The 11,529-nt window shown below is 49.6% G+C and overlaps 1 protein-coding gene across 1 annotated transcript; it reads right to left on the bottom strand.

Moving 5' to 3' along the window:
• Positions 1 to 6,768: 6,768 nt before the first annotated feature.
• On the bottom strand, positions 6,769 to 7,598 carry LOC119329961. Its single transcript, XM_037603069.1, has one exon. It carries the CDS (start codon positions 7,459 to 7,461, stop codon positions 7,186 to 7,188), a length of 276 nt encoding a protein of 91 aa, XP_037458966.1. The 5' UTR covers positions 7,462 to 7,598; the 3' UTR covers positions 6,769 to 7,185.
• Between the last annotated feature and the right edge of the window lie 3,931 nt (positions 7,599 to 11,529).

Here is an 11,529-nt window from a genome sequence, read left to right as displayed (position 1 = left end):
GCGGTTGGCATCGGAAATGGATGTGATGAAGAAAACCGTGAGTGTACTAGTAGCCGAACGAGATGCAGCTCGGGCGCAGCATGAAGATCATCCAGCGGATCTCAGAAGCCAGCAGCGGAGAAGCAGTGTGGCTTCCACGGAGGCCCCACCGGCTGGTGCAGATGCACCGACGATCAAAATTACTGCACCGGAGCCTCTGGTGGTCGAAATTACTGCACCGGAGCCTCTGGTGGTCGAAATTACTGCACCGGAGCCTCCTCGCTACCCCGTGGACGATATAAAGGAGATGAAAGAATGTCATCTGTATTATCCTATCGGGAACATGTCCATGAAGGTAGCCATCGGCAGTGCTTTACCATGTTTACCTGGAGCACTCCACCACAACACCCCCATTCAAGATGGCTATGCTCGTGTCACGGTGGAGGACATAGTCCAAGGGTTTGAGGACCTGGAGATTGACATTGCTACACCTGAAGGGGAGAAAAGACTTGGAGATGTCAAGCGCCATTTCATTCTATGGCAAAAGAAGTTTATCAAGTTTCCAGGCGAGGCGCCAAGGACAACAAGTGGTGGCGGTTCACCTACACCTCCGTCACGTCAGCCGACGCCCCCCAGTCCACAACGTCCGGCGGGTGATCAGACGCCGCCCCCCAGTCCTCGTCCGGTGGGTGATCAGACGCCGCCCCCCAGTCCTCGTCCGGCGGGTGATCAGACGCCGCCCCCCAATCCACCTCCGGCAAAGAAGCAGAAGCAGTCCTGGATTATTAACCCGGACCCTTATGTACCTAAGACCACAAAGGTACCGGAGCCATCATTGAAGCCTCTCCCCACAAGGCCTTGGGAACGTAGTGCCGAGGAAACTGCCGCGGCCGCGGCTGCTGATCATGAGAAATGGAAGGCGGACTGCAAGAAGAAAATAGAGCCTGAGCCCAAGCCAGTATTTTCTGATGAGCAAAAGAAGTGGGCTAAGTCATTTTTGAGCACACCGTCCCAAGCCGCGAAGAATCTGCCTGACGACTATGCACGTGAACTTCGTAGGCAGGCACTCATGTTGGAAGAGAAGAAAGAGCGGGCGGAGAACCAGGAGAACAAAGCCTTGGAGGAGGCCGAGAAAACGGAATTAGAAAGTAAAAAAAGCGGGAAACGAGTTGCCCAGCTCGGGGAACAAAGTAAACAATCGATTGCCCCGCTTATAGTGAAAGCCGCCGGTCCGGATGACCCCGATATCATAGCAGCTGCGGCAGTACATGGATTGACTGTAACGAGTGCCAGAGAACAAGCGGCCAACTTAGGTATTACTCTTCGTGAACTGTTAGGCCTTGATGAGGCGCCAGTGAAGGAGGTAGTAATTACATATGTGAAGAATGGGCCTCTCGTCGAGCCTGCGCAGGAACAGGATCTACCTCCACAAATGAAAGGTCTGCTGAAATGGTACAAGGGTTACATAAAAAAATAAAAACGCCAAAGAATATATTTATGCGGAAGTTAGATATGAGCATCACTTCAAACATTACTATGTACAAATTCATCTGAGTGAATTGTTCCAGCTTTTCAATCTGCGCGAGCTCGACAAATCTATCATCAGTTGCTACGTTCTGTAAGTGATTTATTTCTACCCCATCTCGTTCATATTGCCTGCACTATATATATGTCCTAACTATATTGTTGTGTCCGCTATTATACATGCAGAATGAAGATTAAGGAATGCAGAGTAAGGAACATCCATGATGTTGGGTTCATTGACCCACACATCGTTAATGGATATGTGTTGGAGCATCACCCCGCCGACATGGAGGCAGACCTGTGGCAGTTTCTTACAAAGCAGGAACTCAAAAGTGATATTCTATTTCCTTACCATTTTGGGTGAGTGTTTCTGTCTTGAGCACATTCTCTTTTGTTTACTCCATGCATGGTATGTGGCCGGCTAATCGATGAGTTATGCATGACGTACTGTGCATGTATCGTGTCCGCAGGTTCCACTGGATTCTGCTAGTAATTAAAGTTGACACCTCAGAATGTCTCGTCCACGACTCTCTGAATAAGGATCCGAAGCTTTGGGTCGACATGAGAAGAATGCTGCAGAAGTAATTATTTTCATTCATTTGCGCTCTATATCGATCGGCCTATTTCGTTCATTTCCTAATATCAAGTAACTAATAACTCTCTTGTTCATTTAATTTTCTTTGCCTCGTAGGGTTTGGAGACGATTCGTAGATACAAAGGTCGGTGAATTCAAAAAAGAGCTAGAATTCAAAAGGGCAAAGGCTAAGAATGGTGAGGATATTCAGCCAGTGGGGACCAATCTATGTGCATACTATGTCTGTGAGATGATCCGGAGATACAGCTCTGAGCGGGTTCCGAGTGATACCAATGCTCAGAGGAATAACCTCCGGATGATGCTTAGTCCAGAAGCTCGCTTCCGACCACTTCAAGAGGAACTAGCTGGATGGTTCAGGAGGGAAGTCCTCCATCCTAAAGGAGAACATCATTACGAGGACGTAGAACTTTATATGCATTAAATTATGTATGGAAACTTGTTCAAAATTGTATATGGTCATCCGATGATATTGAATATATATTGTATATTCCTCTTGAATTCTTTTTGGTTCTAATTTCAAATTTGTTTGAAATTGTACATTCATATGCATGTATGTAGTACCGTAGAATATGTGAAACTCCTTCAAAATTAAAATAAAGCACAAAAGAAATAAAACAATACAAATTAAACAGAAAACATGTTTAAGGGGGGGGGGGCTAAAACCCTAAACCTGCGGCGGCCTTTAGTCGCGGTTGGCCAGAAGAACCGCGACTAAAGGTCCTCCGCCCCGACGGCCACCTGGCGCCCACGTGGACGGGCCTTTAGTCGCGGTTCTTAAGCAACCGCGACTAAAGGGTGGGGCCTTTAGTCGCGCCCGTTCGGTCGCGGTTGCGCAACCGCGACTAATGGCAGTTGCGAACCGCGACCAAAGGCCCTTTTTCCACCAGTGCTAGCTTGAGTATTTAACTGGACACAGCAGATGCTACCTATCTATACATATTTCATCGGAACCTATGCTTATTTATAAATACCGGATAACTTTACAAAGTCATTTGGATACACAACATACACACTATCAAGCACACTGTCCAGGCAAATTTGACAAATTAAACTATGGACGAAATCAAATCACAGAATGAACTGCTCGTGAAAATATTTCACGCGGCTGACCTTTTTGTGTGACGCTCGACACGAAGGCACCACACTACACTGTGCAACGCCTCACAGATAGGCGCTACACGTCTGGCCAGCGTTGCACCCCAGACTGTCTAAAAATTCTAAGTCATTGTGCAGAGCCTAAGAGCTAGGCGCTGCACTGTATAGTGTGGCGCCTAGCTCTCAGACGCTGCACTAGTGGTTGCACTACAAAATGAAGCAACCACTAGTGCAATGCCTAGAAGCTAGGCGCTACACTGTATAGTGTGGCGCCTAGCTCTTAGGCGCTGCACACTGACTTAGTAATTTTCGGATCACACGGGTGCGACGCTGGCCAGGCGTGTAGCGCCTATCTGTGAGACGTTGCACAGTGTAGTGTGGCGCCTTCGTGTCGGGCATCACACAAAAAGGTTAGCCGAATGAAATAGTTTTACGGGCAGTTCATTTTGTGATTTGATTTCGTCCATAGGTCAAATTTGTCAATTTTGCCCGCTGTCCACCTAGATTTCAAAATTACCTGACACTCTAGCCAGGGAAGCAAGTTCATGAGCTACGCAATTGTACTTCTCTAAACTTTGAAGCACACACACATACTCTTAATCATCTTAGACTGGGGAAAGGGCACATATGAGGTCGATAGATCATGATGGTTACACTTGACAGCATTGATGTCTGCTTGGCGTTGGCTTCCATACGATATCTTTACAGTCGTGGGTTAGGCTGCATTTTAGACCCTCCAAGAAAGTTGCAGCTTCAGCTTCCTCCACGGTGTTGCAGATATTCAATATGTATACGGGTAGCAGAAAAAATAAATTTGGTTGCACTGATTTCAGGCAATATTACCTGTGGTAGCAAGTAGCAACCCCAGTATTAGAGATAAAAATGCATCAATATTCACCTTAATCATACCTTCATCAGGAGGGCTTCCAGCAAGTAAGTATTAGCTTTAGAGATTTTGTCCTGTTTAGCAAATTATTACAGGAATATGTGCCTGCAACGATTTGCTTCCCTTTTCTGTTCAGACCATCCTTTCGTAGTTCCCCATTTATCATGCATCTTGACATAATTAACCAAGAACTTAATCGAGCTCTGAATAGAACTTTTACCATTGCCCATGGATGATGCCATTTCAGAGATGCCGGGGTCTCAACAGTGTAAGAATGACAAGGCCTCTCCTCTCTTTGTCAAGGCTGTCTAAAAAAAGTAACCAAGCTGGTCCATTACACCTGAAAAGATATTCATCTAAGGCAATTTGTGAGGGCGTTAAAATTTGGGAACTGGACAGTAGCATGGAAACTCGTTTCCTGGGCATTACCACAAATGTTGCATATGCAGTACGCTATCTCTTTCTCCAAAGTTCATTTATTTATTTTTATCACAAGGTTATCTACAGAAACCCTCCAAGTGAAAATTTTGATCATATCCTCCTCCGTCGGCAGAACCTTAGGCGGCAGTGGAGGAACGTCGTGGTCGACGTGGAGGCCCTGACGGCACTCCTCATCGTGCTCTAGAGCGGACCGGCAATCCCAGTTGGGGGAGTCTGGCGCGTAGGCACGCATGGCCTGCTGCTCTGGAGTGAGGGCCTCGCGACTCCGGCGAACCTCCTCGGTGTGCGCTCGCGCCGTGTGTGGCACTGCCGGAATGGGGATCCGCTACGGATCTAGATGCCAGCCATGCGGCAGACTGACATCTGGATACTGTAGTGGCCGGAGGTACTGTTGGAATGGGGATCCACTACGGATCCCGATGCCAGCCGTGCAGCAGGCTGCCATCCGGATACTGCAGTGGCCGGCGGTACTGTCAGTGCCACCGCGTCTGGTGGACTGGTATGTACAGGCGATGTCGCTCCGGTGGCGAGCCGCGTCTAGCAGGCGGAGGAGTAGGAGCTCGCGCATGCGAGCCGACGCTGAGCTTCCCCCTCCCCTTCCCGTTGAAAAAACCCATGGTGGTTAGGCTTGCTAGGGTTCCTGGTCTCTAGCGAGGGAGCACTATGTGGCTAGATGTGGACGGGTGTTGGAAGTGGATGAGGCCGGCCCCGCCGCACGCTTTCATTAAAAAGGAAGGCCAACCTAGGTAGGTGCTGACATTTAATAAGACGCGGGTGATGGTTGGGCGGTCGTCAAGTGGGACCGCGGCGGACACCGAGGGGTGCGCGGCGTGTCTGCGTCGACGCATTTCAGGCGCTATTTTGGACTGAAAATGGATCCGCATGGACACGAAGTGGACGGATTTTGAAAATGTGTCGGCGTTGGGCCAGCATTTTTGTCTGCGGCGATCTAAACAAATGTTGGCGGACGAAATGGGTCGTTCGGTTGGAGTTGCTCCTACATGGGAGTTGGGACTCCGAACGTTTTGGCTTGGTGGTTTTCTGCTCTGCTTCGTGCAGGCCAAACTGAGGCAGCGTTCCCACGAGCGAAGGGACGGCAAACAAACGAAAAGCCGAGAGCAGGAGCAGCACCTCACAGGTTCACAACACGAATGCCCATCTTTGCGCACCAGTCGGCATCCTCTGCCTGAATCAGAATTCAGCCACTAAACGCACTCGGTTAGACAAAGAACAGTTCCTCTTTTTTTTCCGAAACCAGAGCAGGGGCAGTTCTTAATCTCTTCCGTCCCACAAACTGGCAGACGCAGGATGACAAAGTCATGAACGAGACGGAAAAATCAGGCCGTCGCCTCCTCCAGCGTTCAACAAGGCAAGAACGCCACTCCTCAACGCTTCCACCAGCACGGCCTCAAGACGGTTTTCAGTTAGCCCGGTTCAGTCGTTGCCACCTGCTGCTTCGCATGATCAGCCCCAGCTGCGGAGGGCACGCGAGCGGCGACGATCACAAGGGCGGCGCCGCCATGCACCACGCCATGGCGATTAGATCGGCGACGTGATCAGCGCCGGCGAGCATTTCGTTTGTTCTGGGGTGTTGTGTGGGTTTCAGCACATGGAAATTGCAGCCGAAACTGTTCAGCATACCACAACTACCAACTGTCCCGATTGAGAAACCCCAGATTTGTAGACTGCTACGTAGTCCATCTACCAATAATTCTCCATTTGCAGATGAATGGGAGGATTCCTTTAAGAAAAAATGGTGGTTGGCTTCGTTCATTTCATGGTTGATCGCACTCTAGCTTTTGTAACATTTCAGGTTTAGTTTAAAGAATGAAATTACGTTATGAGTGGTCCTTAACTAGTAGTATATGTATTACTATCATGTTTGCAACACTGTTTGGTGGCGATTGATGAGATCTGCAGTTTGTGCTGCCAAACTGAAGGCTATGAAGGTAGGAGTATATCTGCAGAACCATCCAGAACTGATCAGGGACACGCACCAACCACAAAAAGTCCCCCACTGCAATTCAAAATATATACATCTATGCAACTTAATTTGCAATCTAAGCAGGAATGCAGGGGTACAACCACAGTTCTTCAACAACCTTGATTTTGACTAACAACCATAATTAGTTTCCCCTTCCCATATAAGGAAAATGAAAACACAGAGCGATCCATCGGTTAACCATACAGCGACTTATGATCACACATAGTAGCTCTAGAAAATATGCAATGATAAACGAGAAAGGAGTAATAAAAACAGAGGACGGAATTTTCACAGAGGAAAAACAGAGAACATGGCTTGATACAACTTGATCTGCAACTTAAGCAGGATATTCTTAGTCTCTCAAAAAGGCAACCAAAAACACATAGACCGATCCATGGATGGATCTAGCAGTTAACCATGCAGCAACTTCGCATCACACACACACACACACACACACACACACACACAGCAGCAGCAGCAGCAGTTCATACATGCATAAATACGGCATGTAATTAAACAGTACACACATATATGTGCAGCAACTTGGCCAGTAGCCGTAGCCGTAGTACACACACATACACACTTCTTCATGCATATGCATACATATGTATATAGGGAGAGAGGTTCAGTTCATGGAGGGCACGTTGGAACTTGGAGGTTGGAGGTTCAGGGCAGTAAAGTTCAGAGGCCACCGTAGCGGACGTCGGAGAGCTTGGACTTGAGCCACTTGAAGCTGCCGCGGACGGAGGACTTGAGCCGGGCCTGCGACGCGAACACGTTGTAGGACGCCACCCGCCGCCGCCGCTTCGCCTCCGGGTCCTCGCCGGCGCTGGGGCCGTTGAAGCTGTACGACTTCACCGACGTGCCCCGGCTCACGTCCTCGTAGTCGTACCCGCCGCCGCACCCATAGTACGCCGCCGTGGCGTGCTCGTGCGGCACCGATCTGCACTTCTCCATGGCCACCGGCACGCGGCGAGCTCGTTGACGATGATGATGGTGGTGTGTGTAGTGTGAGGGAGAGGAAAGAGTGCCGAGGGCAGCTGGGTGATGAGGCTGCTAGCAGTGGTGTTATAATTGTGCTAGCTCAAGGAGGGGGGCTCACGCTTGATTTATCAATTACTTATTAGGTAAGTGATTGTGCAGGGAGCACCTTGTGCTGTGTGGCTATGCAAAAGCAGGTCCCTTTTGCTTCTCTTTTCTGACCACAAAGCAGAAATGCATGGTGGCCTAATGGCTTTTTTATCACCAATTATTTGTCTGGTGCTTTTTACTCTCTTTTGAATTTTCTGACCAGAATGGATAGACTGATGGAATTTAATCGGAAATGATGCGTCATATGCTACATCATTCCGAGAAATTACCCTTGCTGGTTAATCTTCTTTTTCCTCCGTTCTATAATGTAAAACGTTTTTTGACTCTAGTCTAGTGTAAAAAACATCTTACATTATGGGATGGAGGTAGTATTTTCATGAATTTACAAACACATACCGCATATGATATAAATTAGTTTTTCGTGTCTTATTGAAGCCTATGGGACCATGATAGTTATGTACTCCGCAAAAAAAAAAGAGAGAGAGACGCACCCCCTATCCGCCAAAAAAAAGACGCGCCCTAGAAACCAAATGGAAAGGCGCATGCCGATCATGCCCGTGGAACCCGGGGCCGTTTGCTGCTAATAAAAAATTAAAATTTGGCGACAGGAGGGGGCTAGATAGAGGGGGCGAGGAAATGATGGCGCGTTGTAGGGGGTGGGGGCGGCACTCACCGGCCCGTCTGGCCCACGTGTGCTGTTGGCCGACCCATCGATCCGTCCCTCCCCCGCTTTCCTCGGCCTAATCCCGAGCCGGGGCCCGGATCCCCTCGTGGTCCCTCCTCGAGACCGATGTTTTTATTCGCTGGAACCGCGCGCGCCATCAGCAGCAGCTATCCGATCGCTCGTGATCATACAGAACTAGACTCGAGTTTACCGGGACGCCGGCCGGGGGTTAAAGTGGCCGGAACGCAAAGGCGGCAGCGGCGAGGGAATTCTGGATCGAGCCCGGCATAAACTACCAGCGAGAATCCCCGGCGATCAGCCAAGGATCTCGCCATCCCCAGTGCTGAATCCGTTGCACTCCCGAACCGGCCGACCCGACGGCGACGCGCACAGATCAGATCCCGGGCCGATCCGATCGGGTGGATCCAATCCGAGCCCAGCCCAGCCGCGGGCCACCGTCATGTCAATTGTCAAATGCTGCGGTGGCGCTCTAGACGCCTCGCACTCGCCGCCCCCTCGCTTTCTCTCTTTCTTTCCTCCCGTAGCATCATTTCCCGTCGGCCCATCAATCGACCTCCAGCGCCGTGATCGCGCCACCACGGCGCCAGTGGGACTGCCGCGTGATGCCGTGGTCACGTCTGGTCGTCGTCACCTGCCCTGCTCGGCGCCGTGCCGGCGTCGAGGCTGCCGCGAGCGCACGGCCGCCGTGGGAAGGCCGCCTCCGACATGTAGATTCCTGCGGGGAAAAAAAATACTTGCATGTGCAGGTGGATGCTGAGACGAGGCCGACGGAGGGGGGAATAGTTGTTGGGTCTGCTGCTCCGGCTTGGATCGTGCCGTGTCGGCGTCGCTGGGTCAGCGTTCTGGTCCACGTCGTGGGCGATGCCGGGTGGTCGGGTTGGGTCGGGACGGCCGATTTGGACGCGTCTCCTGCGCGGCATCTCATGGGGGGATATGGCGCTGTCAGTCCTATTCTACGGTTAAGGTGCCCGACGTGAACGTCCAATCTAACAAGGAAGAGAAAAAATAGATCAGCGTGAGAACAACGCTCGATCAGAAAGAAACAATCGACCTCAGATGTTGTGTTTTTTCAGTGAAGTATCGCTGCACTGAAAGAGGAGTATAAACAACGCTTGATCAGAAAGAAAGAAACAGGTTGTCGACAGGCCAGGAATACAGTATCGATCATCATCATCATCCCCTCCATCGATCATATGATGATACGATGCGCAACCGCTCCCCATCAAAGCATGGGTCCATCGCCGGCCTACACGCATGAACCACACGCCCCCACTGCCATGGAGGCATGGACCATGTATGTACATGTACGCACGAGAGGTTGATGGATGGGCAGGAGATACGTCCAGGGGTTTGGAGCTGGCCTGTCTGCCTGTACGTATATACGGCACGTATCTAGCGATGCCCGCCGCTTTCCCCGATGGCCCGATCCATGATGAATTTCTGGAGTATCGGATACCGAACCCGGTTCTTGTCGTCAACGGTGAAGACGAGGAGATGGTGATGAGGAGAAAAAAGGCGTGCGCATGCGCCGTGTGCGTGTCCCCTCCCTCGGGTCGCCGTCGGTGTCCACCGGATGGGTGTCACGGCGCACTCCGGGGCATCGGACGCGCCACTTGAGTTTGCTCCTCACGGCGGCTAGGGCCTTTCGCCCCCACACCGGTCGCGTCGTGATATCTCCGCCCCTTTTCGCTAACGAATATTTCTACTTGCAGACGACACCTTTGACGAAAGAAAAAGCCTATGATGCACAGGCGAAACTTCCAGGAAGGGTTACATGGTCATTGGGACTCGTTAGTGCGGCTCCTACGGTGATCGGCCGGAAGGCAGATCACGCGGTTCACTTTGAGGTCGTCACTCACGGCGAAGGCCTTCTAGTAAGTAGCACTAGCTTTGTTATGGTGCTGTCCTTCGATCTCTATAAACGTTCTTGCATAACGAAACTCTGGTGTTGCTACTTGCTACTCCCTCTGTAAACTAATATAAGAGCGTTTAGATCACTATTTTAATATTCTAAAAGCTCTTATATTAGTTTACAGAGGGAGTTTACAGAGGGAGTACTTCTGAAGTTGTAGCATCGATTCTGAACAGCGATTATACAACAGGGTAAGAGAAGGTGCTGTTCGAACTCTGCTATGCCATCGTCAATCATACATCCGCTCGGTCGCTCCAAAGTTCAGCAGCAAAACTAACAATACATGTGGTATAAAGTTCAGCAGGTACCCTGTCGCAGAGACCATCTTACTGAGTCAAGGAACGTATCAGCAATCAACTAGCAAAGTGTCGTCCTTGGATTTCTCAAAGCATTCTTGCATAACTAAACTGTAAGAGGTACAGCTTTTCCTACTAGACAAATATAAGACAAGAATTTTGAGACGGAGGGAGTACTAGCATCCTTCTAGCATCAATTGTTCACAGCGAGCGAACATATCAAAGTCAGAGAATCTGTAGTCTATACGCGGGCACGACATCAGCAAAACTAAGAACGCAGATGCTAGTACAAAATTCAGGATGTACCCCGTTTCAGGGACGTCCAGGAATGCATCATCAATCAACAAACAAAGTGGACACAGCCAATAATCACCGTGGTGCTCGTTCAGAAAAACATACCAACGGTCCAAACGGAAAGGCACCACTAGCCAAGAAGTTTATCAGAAACCTACTAACAAGGTGGGAGCTATGACATGGTTCAGAGAAATGAAAATAAATCTACTAAAGCAAACCAAGTAGCTAGGGAATGCTTAGGGGATTTGATCGCAAACCAAGTAGCTAGGGAACCACCTGTATCATAGATTAGCACAAGAGACTGCAACACCATAGGTTCCAGGAAAAGCTGAAACACCATTTTCCTTGACGAATGAAAAGCCCCCAAATGCCCAAACGACTACACCAGGAAGGGTTATATTACATGCTATGGTGAGCAACCTGAGGCAGATCACATGGACGCTGCAACAGGTTGAAGTTGTATCGACTCTACACAGCAAACATAGAGTAAAAGAGACTTTGATGAATAAACTTAAAACATCATCAATCATGTATGCTCAACCAAGTTAGAGCACAAAACAGATTCACCTTGATACCATAGAAGTGAGGAATGCATAAGCAATCAACTAACGAAGTGGACACGGCGGGTGCTCGTTCAGAAACACATGGAAATGATGCACAATCAACCAACTAACAAAGTGGAAACAGCTAATGAAAATGAAGCAGAACCAGAGCAGGCAATCAACACAAGCGAAATCGGAAGACTT

The sequence above is a fragment of the Triticum dicoccoides genome, chromosome 7A, assembly GCF_002162155.2.
Source record: "Triticum dicoccoides isolate Atlit2015 ecotype Zavitan chromosome 7A, WEW_v2.0, whole genome shotgun sequence".
In the NCBI taxonomy this organism is placed as follows: domain Eukaryota; kingdom Viridiplantae; phylum Streptophyta; class Magnoliopsida; order Poales; family Poaceae; genus Triticum; species Triticum dicoccoides.
This window is presented reverse-complemented; position numbering and strand designations above follow the sequence as displayed.